Source organism: Leptosomus discolor, chromosome 1 (assembly GCF_034619465.1).
Source record: "Leptosomus discolor isolate bLepDis1 chromosome 1, bLepDis1.hap2, whole genome shotgun sequence".
Classification (NCBI taxonomy): domain Eukaryota; kingdom Metazoa; phylum Chordata; class Aves; order Leptosomiformes; family Leptosomidae; genus Leptosomus; species Leptosomus discolor.
The window spans coordinates 162636149-162652891 of record NC_141391.1 but is presented as its reverse complement, the minus strand read 5'-3'; the positions used below and the strand labels follow the sequence as shown (position 1 = coordinate 162652891).

The window sequence follows — 16743 nt, the reverse complement described above, 5'->3', positions numbered from 1 at the left end:
ATTGCTATAGAACGGAAGTTACTTCTATCTTTTAGTTCCCAGTCACTGTCCCTTTTGCCAGTCATCGTATAACTGCAAGTGCCTGGGGGACTCTCTTACTTTCCAAGAGGGAGAGAACTAGGATTACTGTATTATAAAGCCGGTTGCCCTATTATAAGACCTTGCAGGGGAAGCACACACTATGTGAATTACTAATACTTGGGCATTTGAATGGATGAGTGGGAGCTGGTGTTTAACTTTGACGACCTTACAGAGGTCATACCAGTGACAGGAACACTTACAAACCTCTGTCAGAGGTCATGCTAAAAAGCAAGTGGGAGGAAATGGAACTCACCGTGCTTCTGTGTTCAATCTGTGGTCTCTCCAGGGCAATGGTGATGCAGTTCAGGAAGATGAAGGCCAGCACAACATAGTCAAAGAGCTTGTGAGCAATGATGGTTTGGCAGAGGAGGCGAAACCTGCAAGAGAGTTCCAGTAGGCACCTGTGCCATGGGCAGAGCAAGGTTAGGAGCTACGAGGACATAGAATTGAAAGGTCTGGCCAAAACTGAGCTCTGACATAGCAGCTTTCCTATCACTAATACTGATGTCCCTTGCCATGGCAATGTCCCAGGGTGGCCCACAGTCATGCAGCAAGCTTGAGGCAGAACAAAAGCAGAGAAAGGAGCTGAACCTTCATCCACTGCCCCAGTGCCAGAGTGGTTTCATAACCACTACAGCTCTTGCTCCTCTCTTGCCCTGTAGAGAAGAGGCTGAGTTTCAGTTTTCCCCCCAAACTCACACTTTGTACCAGCCCAGGGCAAAGAAGCCACATGCCAAAAGCTGAGGAGAGGCAGATAGGTTGGCAGTCATGGGGACCAACTTCTGTCTGCTCTAAAAGACACCACTAGCACAGGTGTCACACAGAGCAAAGAGCTGTCCCTCATGACCTGTAATGAAACCTCCTTCTTTTCAAGGGGCAATGCACATGGGTGAGAATACTGTTGGCTGGGATACATGGACATTTTCTCCTTGTGGGAAGACCCCCTCAGCTGGAAGAATTTATCCCAAATTTCTTTTTTTCATGCAAGAAGAATTCTAACTTTGCCATAAAAGGTGTGATGTGACTGATGATAAGTTGGTACCGGGACTGAAAATGAAATGGAGAGACTGTTCTGGTACCAGGGGAGGAAATATCGGTATTATGAAGTCATTAATAATACATTGCTTCTCCTTTTTTGGGTTAATGTTAGTATTCCCTGCCTTGCTTTGTTATAAATATTTATGATTACACAAAAGAAAAATGGGATGTTCCAAAGGGAGGGGAAATCACAATAGCTGCTTAGGTTTCTCATCCTTCCTTTCATCTCCAGAACCAAGGAAGAGAAATGTTGTTTGGCTGTAGAAGGGGAGGTGGAGGAGACAAAACACATTCCCAGCTGGTAAGTTTAACATTGCAACCTAACATGCAGCTCAGGGGATATGGCCAGCACGGCAACAAAATCTGCCCCATCTTCTCAACCCTCTCATGGCAAAAACTGCACAAACCTGTTTTGTGGAGAGAAGAGATATATCGACCAGTCTTCCCGTAACTCACACCAGTCTGGCTTGTAGACTTCCATCATCTTCCGGATGCGAAAGCACAGGCTCTGGAGGGACGCAGCAGAAGCAAGTGCCACCAGTTACCTTCCCACTTGACTGAGAAAGGCACTCTTCCTTTCACATCTGACCCCAAAACACCCCTACCTGCTGTTCACTAGGTGTACTACCAGCCTTTCTTTAAGCCCCTGAATAAGGAAATGGACTCAAAGAGCAACAAGCTACTGAAAAGGAGGTAGGAGTTGCTTTGCCAGGAGCTGTTTACCTCTTAGCACCTGGTTTCCTCCCCAGGTCACTACAAATAAAACTGCTGGTGTCCTTTCTAGAGCCGGGTGCTGTCCATGATGCCTTTTCAGAGCTGTTGGAGTGGCTCTGTTACATGACGACAGTGTTTCCTTGCTATCTCAGCTAAACAAGAGGCCAGGACAGGAAGGCCTTCTGTTGGCACTTGGGCTTGGAAGTGACTTAATTTCATACAGCATTTCTACTGACCCTCCCTCCACTTTTTCCACCCTTTGATCTGCTCACAGATTGGTCATTGCTGTCTCCCAGGTCAGCACTGCAAAACTCACTTGCCTTGTCTCTTACGCCTGTGCTTTTTGCTTTGATCTGTTGATGTTCCCCACGCAAAGCTCTCAATGCTCACAGCTCTGATCTCTTGGTACTCCCTCTGCAAAGCTCTCAGGCTGCTCACACAGCCTGACCTTTCCTAGTCTGTAGAAATCACTGGCTGCACTACTCTGAAATAACAACCCCCAAATGACCATGCACGTGCCTCAACATCTGCCTTCCTCCCACCATCCACCTGTACGACTGCCTTGCAGGCAGCCTGATGTAGTTTGAGCTTGTCTGGGCCCAGAAGGTCCCACCTGTGTTCATTGTTGTCCTCCAGCTGTACTTAAAGCACCTTTGCAAGCTCTACCATCCATATGGCAGGGAGACTGAAACTTGAGGATGGATTTGGGGTTTCCCACAGCACTGTAGCATAACCCTAGATTTCCTCCATCAAGTACTCACATAATCTATCTCTTCATCATCCTCTCCCCGTTCCTTGCGGTTGTTCATCTTTGGGAAGATCTCCTTGGCAATACTGGGCATTTTGCCATTGCAGTCTTGATGCTCGCTGGCCCCGGACACTGCTCCCAGCTTACAGGTCACTCTGTGGCCAGGTGGGACCGAGGCCAACTCCAGCAGGTCACAGGAGCCTTTATTGTCCAGGGAGAGCGTCCGGCGGTGGTGAAACACCCTTCCTGTCCCGTCTGGCTCCCCATCTGCCACCCTGTGCCTCTCCCCAGACAGGAGGGATTCATGCTCGGCAGAGGGAGGTTTGTTCTTCAGGCTGTGTCCTCGGGCCAGGCTGTTCCAGCTGGAGCGACGGCTTCCCCAGGCTCCGCTGCGGCCCCAGGCACCATAGTGGGAACTGCGGGAGCTGGACTGTAAGAGAGCAGAGCGGGGACTCAGCGACTCCAGGCACAAGGAGGGAGCATGCGATCCTATTTCAGATCACAGGCTTCTCCCTGGGCCCCTAAAGCCAGGAGGCTGCAATTTTTCAGCTGTTGAGGAAGTTGCATGGTGGGAATTTAGCAGCAATCTCTGTAAATCTGACAATAAATTGATAATGAGTTAGCAATGGTGTTGGCTGTGGTTACTTTATAGCACCATCTGTGTGCAAAGCACTTACGGGGAAGGTAAATAACAAAGCCAAAGGCCAGGTGCCTAATGATGTTACTTACACCAGAACAGAGCAAGAATAAAACTCTCAAAAAATCTAACTGGCAGCTTTTTACTCTACCCTAGGGTAAAGGATAACACAAGGTACACAGTGATGGATAATCTGACACACAATCTTTGAGTACAGTCTAAGAAAAAGGAAAAAAAATGAGAGAAACAGGCTTGCTGGTTTCAGTCTAGTCCAACCACACCAGCAACTTATCATGTAGTACATAGCTGCCAGCTCTCACTGTTTAGAAATAGCAGGGGCATGAACCCTTTGAGCACTGATGCACGCCTCCAAAGCCATGTGTGTCGGTGGGTAGAAAACCCAGAAGCTGATGTTACAAGGTGGACAGGTCTGAGATGCATTGGCTGGGCAGCCAGCAGTGCTTGGGGAAATGCTAAGGAGCAGCAGGACCTGCTATGGGGAACTGCAAGTCAAGATTTCTTTCTTCATTGTCACAAAAGCTTCCAGAAAACCCATCTGTTATGGGACTTGTCAGTTCTGGCATCACCCAGATATTCCCATGCTCTTAACTCAGCGCATCATTTTGTGTCCTGTGCCCTAGGAAAACAAGGAAAGGGCAAGGTGACAAAACGTATTTCAATCTAAGAGGGAGACTGTCCCCTTGGTGTTCCCCCTCTCCCACCAGAAGAATATAAAGGAGACGAATCCCGCACTCAATGGGATATAGAGCAATAACCTATGAATAGATTTCAATAATCTGGAAATTTAGATAAATAATGTGAACTGACCTGGCTACCTAAAGACAGGCAAAATGCTTGTGTTAACAATCCTCCACAGCAAGCCCCAGATCATGGCAGAAAGACAACAGAGTACTTGGACTTCAAAACAAGGGTATGACACACCTTTCTACTCACTCACTCACCAAGGACCGCTGGTCATAGGTCATTCTCCCCAGGGACATCACACTGCTCTTCCGGGAACCAACAGCAACACGGATCTGGTCAGGCTGCAGGGAGTTGCGTGACGAGTTGGTGACCCCCCCAGCAGCCACTGGTGGGTTGGAAGAGGGCAACGATGGGTCCAGGTGTCCATTAGGTGTCACAGAAATTGCACAGATCTTGTGATCTGGGTGGAAAGATGCAGAAAGAAGAAGAAGAAAAAAAAAAAAAAAAAAAGAAGGTGGGTTCCTCACAATCCAGTGACTGTTTTGATGTCTAAGCTGTTAAGCATGCTAGCAGCAGCTAACAGAATATTAGCTGTTTAACATCAGTCAACATTGATTCCTTCTGATTTAGGATGTTGTGGCAAAAGCAGTGTAAGCTGGGAAGACTTTGAAGTATTCTCCTCAGTCCCCAAAACTGATGGCAGCTCTCCTTGGGGCCAGACAGATGAGAAGAGTACTGGTCAGGCAGACTCAGGCTGAGCGAGAAGCCAAATCCTGGAAGCAAGGGGAGGAGAGTACGCTTCTGCATGCCAAGAACTTACACCTGCATCTTCAGGTCTGAACAAATACCACCAACTGTCAGACCAGCTATTTAAAGCAGTTAAGCTGAGCCACTGAGGAAGAGACTAAGACATGGGGAGACCCACAACCATCCATGTATTGGGGTCACCTTTAAATCCTACTCTTCACCCCAGCCTATCCTACTACACGGGGCCTCTTCAAATGACTGATCGTTGAACTTGAAGATCCAGGACACCTTTAAGGGGTATGTTAGGTGCTGTGGATGACCACCAGCATTTCTCAAGATGGATGGAGAGGATGGGGTACTAGATTTTAACGTCTGAAAGGATTGCAACAATAACTCGTTTGACCTGTTGCATAATGAAGGTCAGAGATCCTCGCCTGCATGCAGCGTCATAGCCCAGAGTGCACCAACAGGCTCCGTAATGCTTTCCCCATCTGCCCTCCTAGGGGTTTGGCTGCCTACATTCAAGGTAAGCTCTGATACAGTGCAGCCAGTAACCCAGGATCAGACTGCTGTGAAAACAGCTAAGTTGCAGAAAAAGAGCTGTAACAAGCCAATACTAGAGCCGCTGCTCCTTGCTGTGGGAGCTGCGCTTAAGCTCCGACCTGTGCCTGTGTCCTTGTCTGGGTTATGCTGTGAGTATGTTTGTGCCTGTCCTTTCACCTTGTTTATCCTGATCTTGTCTTGCTGACTGGACTTCTTGGCTTGACCACAGATCTGCCTCATCACTGTGGACTTGCCTGGCAAACACTGAACCATTGGCTGACCCTGGCTAATATCAGTGGACCTGCTCTGTTCACCTTGTGCATGCACTGTGCCTTTTTCAGTGTGGTCCCTTCCTCTCAGCTCCTGGCTTACCATCTATTGTGGAGCAAGCTACTTTTGCTGCTCCCTTCTACCAAATTCTGTCTGAAGTATACTAGCTCTTGTAGAAAGACTTGCAGTCTTCAAGGAAAGACTTCGAGGGGTGGAGACCTTACCTGGCAGTTTGTAGCCAGACTCTTCCAACAGTTAATTATCTTTCCTTAAAAATACATGGATTTTTTTCAGTCTGAATTTGTCTGACTTCAGCTTCCAACCTTTACAATCTCATTATGCTTTTTTTCTGCTCAATTAAAGAGCCGTCTACCATCAGAAGTCTCTCCTTACGGTTGGCACTTACAGTGTGTCATCAAGTCACTTCTCTGGTTTCTCTAAGCTTCATTAGCCTCTTGCTATGAGGAAAGACTTCCAGATTTGTCCAAGTCCTTTTCAATGTCTTGGTATCCCCTATCCAAATGTGGGTCTCAGATTTGTGTGTCCTGAAGCTAAGCAGTGACAGTCTCACTTTTCACTCCTATTTGCTTTTCTGTAGGTCATTCAAGAACTGCTCCCCTTAGCTATCACATTTCTCAGGATGCAAACAGGGTTCTGTTTTTCTGCAGATAACATGACAAACTAGCATAAAGTTCAAAATAAGTTCTTGGAGATGGGAATGAATTTTCTGCAGAATCTCCTTTCAGATTTCTCGCTAAACAGCCATTTGAGATAAGCAAATTAAGTTATTTGAGCTGTTGTACCTGAGCCTTCTGGGACTTCTTGGAACTGATCTAACTCCTCCATGTTTGATGAACTCTGATCTTCATCTGAGTATGAGCGGTTGGCATCACCCTGGAACACACAAATTTAGAAGTTGGGAACTCATAAATAGAGAAGGCCATTTGTTCTTGTCTTTCATTGCTGGAACAACTGTAAAATCCTCCTTGGCAGCCAGGCATCAGTGTGATCACTGAAAGAGTCTTGTGTGATCTGGGAAGGGTGATGTACTGCTTTCTTGCTTTTGGAGGGGCAAAGGACTTCACCCTAGCAGGGTGAGTAGGGTAGGGTCTATTGCACAGGATGGAGATTGAGAACTGCCTTCCAGAGAGCTTGTCTCTTTCCCTGCGGGGATTAACATTGTCTTTTTTTTTTTTTTTTTTTTTTTTTTTTTTTTTTTTTTAAATGAAGCCCATCCTGAACTTAACAAGGGAAATTACAAGAGGTGTGATACTTTGGGAGTCCTCCACCCCAGTAGCCTCAAAGGTCCCCTTTTTCCTTCCTCCTCCTGATGAGGCCTCTATGGCAACTCACCTCAGCCTGGAACCCTTCCACAAGAATGGCCACCAGCAGATTGAAGAGCACATAATTGCCAAACGTCATGAGAGCCACAAAGTAGAGGGATGCCCATGGCGAGGTAGAGGCCATGCCATTATAGAGCACAACATTCCAGTCCTCCTGAGTTAGGATCTGCAATCAGAGCAGAAGCCACATAAACATGAAGGAAGAACACAAAAGGGATTCTCAGAAAAGGACAGTGAAAGGATACAGATCAGAACAACTCCAGGCCTCTTAACTTCCTCATAACCACACACTCACTGCCCTCTGTCACTGTCCAGCTGTGGTACTGCCCTGATAATGTTAGCTGAGCAAGAAGAAACAAGAGCAAACACGAGGGCAGTCATGTGCTGAGGTGATGGTGTTAAACATGGGAGTTGTCACAACAGGACAGACCTTTGCAAACTGTCTCCTAGGAAGGAAGGATCTCCCCTGTCTGAGAGACACACCGGTTGTTTGGTTACAACATGCAATTGTTTTTCCTCCAAACATCACATGCCAGAGCCTCTTGCACAGCCTTTTGTGCTGTCAGGAGCGAGTGCAATGCTCCACAATGAAAAAAAGCACGACCTGACCCTCTTCATTTTGCCCTAGCTCACTCGTAGAGAGCAAAGTGGGCTTACCTGGAAGACGGTGACGATGGCCCACAGCAGAGAGTCAAAATTTTTCCGGTCAGGAACTGTGTCTCCTGTGTCTGTCCTGAGGCTGAACTTGCAACCGAATATGTGCATTCCCAGGATGCTGTTGGGACAAGAAGTGATATATAAAATAATAATATAAATATCTCTGCCACCACAATGAGCTCATCAGAGTAATTCTCTTTTCCTCCTGAAAATCTAACGTAACACCACAGGAGCGAGGGGTAGAACAACAGCCAGACCACTGAGACCTATCCATGAAGAAGGAGCTGTGTATTGCACCCCTATAGATCACCAAAACCCCTTGCTTTCCATCTGTACTGCCTCAGAGCTCACGTATTCCCTCCAACCTGTCCTTCAGATCTGCTCTCTCCATCACTCTTGTTTCCTTTCATTTTTTTCCATCTTCCTACCACTGCATCCAAGGGATGCACTGACAAACTTTCTTGGTTGCTTCCTGCCTCCCTTCTCCCAGAGTCAGCCTCCAGACTGAACTGTTCCTGCTGTTACTGTAGATTACCAAGAGACTTCACCTATCCTGTGATGGGACATTATGCTCAACGTGCGCATTTGGTGGCAGTATTTCTCCACCCTGTCCAGGCCAAAACTTCAGCTGCTGAACCCAATTTAGGGCAGCAATAACCTCAGCTCTTATGAACAAATAAATGTTTGTCAGAGCTGCCTAAGCTTAGAGCAATGGGCAAGACGAGTCATGCAATCATGCTCTGAGGCCATGCAGTGCCTCTCCAAAACACTGTGAGGCAACTAACTGCCTCCTCACCTGAATATAAAGATGAAAAGCATGAGGAGCATGCAGAAGGTGGCTACGTTGTCCATAGTCTTCATCAGCACCACAAGCTGGCGGCGCAGCGCGGGCATGAAACGCACCAGCTTCAGCACCCGCAGGAGGCGGAAAGTCCTCAGCACAGAGAGGCCCCCATCCGACTGGCCGATGATCTCCCAGATGCTATGGCCCAGGGAGGCACAGAGAGTATGAGGGACAAAATGAAAGACAAGTGAACGAACAGAAGAGAGAGGAATAATGCTAATCCAAGTTTTCACCTCTGCATTGGCAGCAAGTATAAAGTGGTCAGAGAGAAAACCTGCTTAAGCAAGACATAATTACAAGTGTATACTATAGGCTTATACTTATGTGTAGAAAGATGCATTTCTCTCATAAGAACATGAACATGGCACTGCATGTTGCAAGAATGAGGGAAGGATTGCAGCATTAAATTCCAGCAATACAAGTTCTTCTATCACACATTAAACCTTTGTAGCACGCTTAATTTGTGCATTTTAAAAATATTACAATATTTAAAAATAAACAGTTAACATTTGTTGTGGACTTACAAGGCAATTGCAATTGCCTCCATTCTACAGAGGAGAGAACTGAGGGGCAGAAATGCTGTGCAGCTTGCCTAGGGTCACCAAGTGTTGGGAAAAGACATCTTGGTCTCCCAACCCTTGGCCTCATGCATCAGCTCAGTTCCTCCTAGTATAGTGCTAAATCCTTTTTGAAAAGGCACATGAAAATGTGCAAACTCTGTGGTACTCTTTTCTATGTGCATTTCAGTTGATTCCCAAGGCCTTTTTCACCTGATGATGACGATGATACTGTCAAAGATGTTGTAGGGGTTGCGGAGGTAATCAAAGAGACCAAAAGCAGCAAGTTTCAGGATCATCTCCAGGGCAAACATGCTTGTAAACACAACGTTGCTGATCTCCAAGATGTTGGTCAATTCCTCTGGCTAAAGAGAAGGGAAAGTCAGAACTGAAAGACCCCTGAAATTATGTGAAATAAAGTGCCACCATTCCCAGGAGACAGGCTTTGTAGGGAGCTGCGAAGCTCCCATGGGTGAGATTAGAGTGGAGCTGGATAGAGCCATTTGCATTCCAATTCCTTCGCACATTTACTACCTTCATCATAGATTATGTCCCTAACAAATGCTTTTACTAGAGGTAGTCAGGAGCCCCACACAGGGAGGGGCCATTCACACAGCCAAGGCTGACCAAGTGTCTCTCACATCCCACTCCATAACCTGGTCCCTCAGCTAAAGGCTGCTTTACTTTGTGCAAAGAATTTTAGTATTTTTTGAAGCAGGGCAAAAGTGGTTGATCTGTGGTCAACCTCTTTCTTCAACGATTTCTCCTTCTGAGGTTTCCACAGGTAGCGAGCACAATTTTTTGCTGAAATTCTGAAAACACCTGAATGGTAGGAGAACAGTTCCCCATCTTCCTCTAAACCTCACTGCACTTCTCTGCCCCTGTCCCCTCCTTTTTTTTTTTTTTCCCTTCCTCAGTTTTTCTCTCCTCTGCTCCTCACCAAAACTTTGGTATGCATTAGTTCTACAGTCTTGTTCCAGCAGTCTTTTCTCATGCCTCTGTCCTCAGAGTGGTCTCAATAATTACCCAAGTGGATATCAGACTGGATGAATAAGATGGTGAGGAGGGGCACACTGCTAACAGCTACCTGGAAAGGACAGGAAGAGCAGGACAGGGTGAGGAAAAGAGAAAAATGGACAGCAAGAGGAGAAAGGCAGATGCACAAGGTTAAAACCTCCAGGTATGACACAAGATGACAGTGTTGAGAGGAGAAAAAAAGAGAGAAAAAAAGAAAAAAGGTAATCTGACCCTGCCTCAGGCATTTTTCTGTTGAATCTCTGACACATCTTTCAGCCCCTGCAATACAGCCTACTCCAGCAGAGACCAATGTGTTTGTGCATACGAGAGAAAGCGTTTTAATGACTCCATCGGTGGAACAAGTCAGAGCAAATTAAATTACTCCTCCTTTTGTTTTCAGAATTAATTACTTTTTCTTCAGTGTGTGCAGCCTTGGAAACTTCTCTGACAAGGTCAGGAGAGGGTCTAGATCATTTCCTCAGAAATGATGAAATATTGCTTCAGAGGGAGACAGAGGCTGTGCTGATGTCATTGATGAGGGATGCCAGGATCTTGCCACCCAGTGTGAAATTGAGGCATTCCCTGCACTGAATTTGTGATGGATTCATCTGCTCAAAGCACCTCTCACCCAGAGACTAGGACTGCGCCAGGCCAAACAGCAAGGGCTAAGGTCTTCAACGGTCAGATGCATGAGAGGCAACACGTGCGCAAGACTGCCCATGTTTGCACATACTCAGGCACACTCGTACATAGCCTAGGGAGACTCTCATGGCAATGGTAAAGTACAAAATGTTCCAAAAGTGAGGGAAAAACTTCCTCCCAGTATAATAGGTTGCATCTTGGGGCCAGGCTAGATAACTTATAGCCTTCAGACCGCATGAGACAACTAGGGCAATTCACCTGGCTGTAGCATGCTGGCCACCACCTTCCCAAGCAGCAGCTGGCAGGGACCTGCTCCAGATGAAGGTGTGCCACCTTCCCAAGCAGAGGTACAAGGCATGGTAGCTCCAAGGCACTTCTTCAGGGCTTCTCTGCCCCAAATTTCCATGTTTACCTTGGGGCAGGTATGTCACACCTCAGACAAGGTTACATATTTGACGTTTAACCTACTGCACCACTAAGCCCCAGCTCCAAGTCTTCAAGGTGTATCTGATCCAGGCTCTGTGGCAGCAGGCAGTAGTGCTCTCACTGTTTGGATACCCGTGCTGAAAAGTTGGCTGAAAACTCCCCTCTTCCTTCACATTGGTCTGAACTATGCCTGGCCACCAGGCCACTCTTTTAAGCATCACATAAAATGTATGGGAACAAGAAAACTGCAAAAGCTTATTGTTTGGGGCAAGACAGGACAGATGATCCTGGCACTGTGGAAACAAAAAAGTGAATCCCTGCAGGTCAGAGCAAATATTTTTACCATGAACTCAGTATTAGTGTCCACTAAGAAGGGTACTCATGGTCTCTCCCTGAGGACTTCAAAAATGGTATTTTTCTGAAGGGCAGCTTTTGTGTTGGCTGTTACTTATTCAGCTGGTGGAAGGGGAAGTGATGGAGGAATGCACTTCTGGGTCTGACCCTCCCCCTGAAGCTCAGGGCTGCTTTAACTCGTGCTCTGGGACCCCCAGGGGCCCAGAACCTCTCAGGTGACAAAATGGACTGGAAACTGCTCCTCACATCTGTGGCTTTCCATGTCCTTTGCTAATTTCTTGCACTCTTTGTTGCAGATTTTTATTGAAACAGTCTATTTCTTTAAAATCAAAAAAAGGGAAGATGGCTCAATTTCCATCCATAATTACATTTGAATAACAAAACCATCCTGAGAATGAGGAGGAGAGGAAGGGAGATAAGAGCAAAGAGAGAGAAAGAACAAGGGCACATGGGAAGGGAGAGATGAAGATCACGTCATGGAGAGCTAGGCAGTAATGACACTCGCCAGGAACATGAGGTCCATATGCTAAACAGAGATGCCAATTTCAGCCTGAATCAAATGATTATGTCAGTGAGAATGAGCAATGTAAAAAAGCAACAGGCTATGATGGTGGATTATACTCCTTTCTGCTGTCCACATGTTCTCTCTTGTGCTGTCATAGGGAGCAACTGACGTTTGAAAAGCCATGCTTGCATCTCACTTGTGGAAAAGGTCACCTGTTCCCCTGTCTCTCCTTCCCTCCCTGACATCTGTTTCTCTAGTCAAGCTTCCACCTGTTAATCTTTTTCTAATGGGCCATCAATCAGCTGCAGCAAAGCATCCTTCCTAGAGAGAGGGGCAGGAAGGACTGGGCAGGGAAAGGAAGGAGTGATGGACAGAGAGAAAGGCATCAAAAGAGGAATCAAAACACAAAGCTGGGAAAAAAAAAAAAAGGCAAAATAAACTCACTGGCACCCACAAGAAGTAGAAAAGGAAAGATTTTTAAAAATGGAATAGGAAAGAAATAAAGGCTGGGGAAGGAAAAGCAACACAAAGGGAATGAACTCAGGAAAAAACGAGAAAAAGAGAGAGGAGCCAGCTGGAAAGGCACACTCACAGATCCTGCACTGCAGTTATTTCTAGAGATACAGGTAATTTGGCAGAGTGCAAAAAGCCATCATCTGGGAGCCGGGGCTGCAGGGTGGTGGCCACCAGGAGCTGTGTCCTGTGGGGGGATGCCCTCACACCTGCGGCAGTGTAGCCACGAATGACAGTGGACAGGGCTGGTGGCTGGGACATGGTTGGTGCTGGGGACTCTTTCTGGCCAGGAAAGGGTGAACTTGATAAACAGGGCAAGCAAACAGAGAAAAAGTAGTTCTCTCTTTTTCTTCCTATCAACACACAGGATCCCCAACACAATAGATGTGTCACCTCACAGCTGTGAGAACTCCCCAGGCTCCCACAGACAGCACTCAGGCATTTCTCATCAAAATGGTTAGTAAGGCTTCCTCCTCCCAGGCCACCCAGGTTTACCTAGAAATTGTAAATTGAAGTGTCCACAAGGAAATGCCTGAACTCAAGGCTATTTTCAGTCCAATCAAAACCAGGGAACACTAGAAATCTCCCCACAAGAAAAGCCTGTTCATATTGCGAAACCGGGATAGACCCATTTACCCATCATGCCAGGAGAGAAACTTGAACAAAAATGTGGGAGCTGAGTATCGGGGTGAGGAGGGTGGCTTGAAGGGGAGAGAGATCCCAGGGGGCAGACCATGCCCAGAGCCAATGTTTTAATCAGACTGGTTCACCTATTCTGAATATAGATCTCTTTCCAAATCCATGAAACTCCCTAAATCACATCTTCATGGCACTAAGACCTTCATGCCTACCAGTGTAGATCTCATATTGAGAGTGAAGTGTACAAATCAGGTCTACTTCAGGGCTCTGGCCCAGCAATCAGAAACTAGACCTGAGGCAACAGATGGCAGCTACTCAGCATTTTTCTCCTTTTCGGTTTCTTACTAACTAACATTGAAATTCTTATCTCAGATAAGACCGAAAATGTAATTAGTCCATTATCTGACAGCAGCCAGAAACTCCTGCACTGTGGGAAAGGTTAAGAATATGCAGACCACCATGAAGCTCCCACAGGAGGAGTTTCTCCTTACCAGAAGTAAATTGGCAACTGCCTAGAAACTGAAGAGTTATTGATGTGATCTATGCAGACCAGCCCTATCAAATCGTACCTGCACATCACTGCCTCTAAGAACATGAGAGAGAAATATTCCATACAGAGGTCTCTCCAGCCTGTCCATTTTTACTCACCATTTCAAAGTCATTTGACCATAATCAGAAGAGTCATAGAGATCAGCCACAGAACACACGAACTAGCTTTTACTTACTTTAATCACCACCCCACAACCAATGCAGGATTTCATGATGTTTTGTTAGATCCTAGTTTTACAAGACTGGAGTAATATGGTTTCATCTACCACCCCAGGGAGACTGTTCCATCATTTACTAAATGTCAGTATGATGTGCTGGCTTGGACATTCGCTAAATGTTTCTGACAAGCAGCAAATAGTAAAAAGAGAAGCAATAACTGTAAAATATGAACTTGTGGATGCAATAAATGCTGGTATAAAGGGAAATCACACAGGCTAAAGGTTATGAAGGTACTGATCCACAGGACTGATCTAGTTAGGAAACAAGGGATTGTCTCCTGATTCACAAAAGACAGACCTCATAAAGTATTGATCTAATGTAGGAAGGAATACTGTAAGTAGACACTGGAGAAGATAAACAAAGTTACTCGGCAATTGTCTCATTGGCTACTAATGACAAAGAAGCTCAAGTCCAACAGGCCAATCAAGAAATATATGAGAAAGGCAGCCTGAGACATTCAGCTGGGACCAGCCTTTCATCCTCATGCTGAATAAGGGAGAAAAGCATGCAGCACCACATCCTCTGAGAATATATTAAAAAAGTAAGCCTCTTTAAAGGATCCTTCTGGACAGGCACAAATCATATCTTGTTTTTCTACACTGGACTTCAAAAGTAGGCACTTCCAAGTAGAAGCAGATCTGAAGAACTGCAAAAACTATTTCAAGCAGGACAAAGCTTGAAATGATGGATTTTGGCTTGTGCAATGTCCCAGCAATATCTGAAGGCTTAATACTGAGATTACATGGCATAATGCACACTGATAGATTTGAATAATCTTATCTATTTACAAGAGATAACTTTGATAAGATTAAGGATTAAAAATGACTCATAGCAGTGCAGTTTGTCCCAAAATGAGTTAAATACCCTTACAAGGACATGGGAAGTTGCCTTGGCCACACAAACAGGACAGGACAAGGGACTAGATGGATAAGCTAAACAAAGCCAAATTCCAAGGTGATTTCGATCCGACTACAGTTGTTTGACTTGCTGAGGTTAAGTCTCCTGGCAGAAAAACATTGTGAATATTAAACTCCTAAATTGTAACAAAGAGATTATTTTAATCCATGTTTTTCTTTCTGTTGGTTAAGGCTCAGGAATCGAAGGTGAGACTCACACATGGGCTCTGTCCCCCATGTTCCTACATTTCTGAGCCTGATATTTGTGCCTGGCTCCTACAGTCTCTCTCACCCCTTAACCTGATGGTTGGCAGGTGCTTTGGTCAGTGGGCCAGCTCACATGGGTATAGTCCGTGAGCAAGTGGAGCAGCAAGGGGCTGACAGACGTGCCATAAGGTGCTGCCAGGACTGCTCAAACCTGTGACACCTTCGCATGTCCTCTTGCCCAGCCAGATACGTTCCCAGAGAGTGGCTGGGGTTGTGATCTCCCATGCACTAGAAAACAGAAAGCATCTCTATCCGCATTAGCTCTGGGTCAGGAGAAATTCACATGATGAACTAGCTGAAGCAACAGAAGCTACTTCAGTCATTGGATGGCGTCACCCTGCAAATCACAGATCTCTGTGGGCAGAGGGGTTTTGCTGGATATCATTCTGTGAAAATTTGTGTTTCTGGGAGGAACACAACAACAGGAAAAAGAGAAAGGAAGGAGAGAAAAGGAGGCGATGAAGCATCAGTCTTGAGATGTACTGATAGCATGGCTTGAGGAAAACTGAAAGAGAGCAAGGGGAAGGGTAATTGCCCATGTGCTTTTGTGTTAACTGCTGGCTGAAAAATACCTGGAATTCATGATATGGTCTGAATATTTTTTTTTTTTTTTAATCTTCCTGTTCCAGGGAAACAGGGTTCAGTATACACATTTTAAATAAACAGGCTGCACCACATTTTTCAGTTACGATCAATTTGGCTGACATCTCTTTCTAGTAGAAACAGCATGCAGGGTCATAAGCTTTTCCTAGCTACTTATGGATAAAAAGTGATGGCATAACTTCAAGGATGTGTCATTAATAACCTGCTACTAGAAACCCCAAGGCTGTTGGCAGCTCCCACTCTGCTGCGGGCCATACAAACACAGCAGAGGTGGCCTAGAAGGGCTTAAATCACACACAATAGCCAGACCATGAAAGTGGATTCTCTACCTCCAGCTCAAATATTCTTCTGCTAAACTCTTAATTCATGCTGTCTCCAATAAACCAAAATGAACAATGGCTCTCCCTGCTTGGTACTCACATCTTTAAAACATCAGTGGGCAGTTTTCATATTGTCCTGGGCTTCAACCCTTAGTCATCTCTCTGCTACGTGATAAATACATCGCTCTTTTTTATCTATTTTCATGAGTCAACCTCTCCAGCCTTTTCTTCATTCTCCTCTCTTCTGAGCTCCTGCCAGTATTTTTCTGGTACTGAAGCATCCAGTGCAGTTTTGCATTCTGGGATCAAATTAAGGTTTCCCATCCTTGTATCAGAGACTAGCTGGGCTTTGAAAAATGGTCTAATGCTTGGTATGTGCGTGGGATCCAGACATCTGGGGCTTCAAATACTGGCTCAGACACTGTGTTGCCTCAAACAGGGAATTCTTAAATATCTCAAGATATATCCACCCTGATACAGCACAGGACAAATCTGAGTGCCTTGTTTGAACCAGACTCACTGCTCACTCTTTGCTGCCTGGGACTGTGTTCAGGACTAGACTTCACCTTGGCTCCAAAGCTTCAATGCAGTCAGCATCTCAGTAGTGGAGCGATCTTTTATTTTTGTAATCTAGGCAGACACATGGAGCGAATCATGGTCACATTCAGATTGGCAGCATAGATCTGTGACATGGATGTACTGCATGGACTCCTTCAATGCAAAGTGCAGCAGAGCTAGCAGCCAGCACTGTGGGTGCAAGGTCATGGGTGTGCTTAACACCCTCTGAAGCTGGCTCTGTACATCACAAAATAGACACAGCCTCTGTTTCCCAGCTATAAAACGAGAGCACACAATCCTTCTCCATCTCAGAAGTCTGTCATTAGAATAAAGTGCACTGCTGACTCAGAG

At 45.8% G+C, this 16743-nt stretch overlaps 1 protein-coding gene across 2 annotated transcripts in view; it reads right to left on the bottom strand.

Annotated features, from left to right (window-relative positions):
• The window catches only part of CACNA1I (calcium voltage-gated channel subunit alpha1 I), a 158799-nt gene that overhangs the window by 24566 nt on the left and 117490 nt on the right, over positions 1-16743 (bottom strand). For both annotated transcript variants that reach the window (XM_086469345.1, XM_086469351.1), the window contains exons 10-18: positions 9098-9249; positions 8280-8465; positions 7484-7601; positions 6837-6992; positions 6287-6377; positions 4181-4383; positions 2595-3011; positions 1527-1627; positions 335-458 (exon numbers count right to left, since the gene is read on the bottom strand). In XM_086469345.1, the coding sequence (XP_086325471.1) occupies positions 335-458; positions 1527-1627; positions 2595-3011; positions 4181-4383; positions 6287-6377; positions 6837-6992; positions 7484-7601; positions 8280-8465; positions 9098-9249 (1548 nt within the window). The remainder of the gene's footprint in view (positions 1-334; positions 459-1526; positions 1628-2594; positions 3012-4180; positions 4384-6286; positions 6378-6836; positions 6993-7483; positions 7602-8279; positions 8466-9097; positions 9250-16743) is intronic.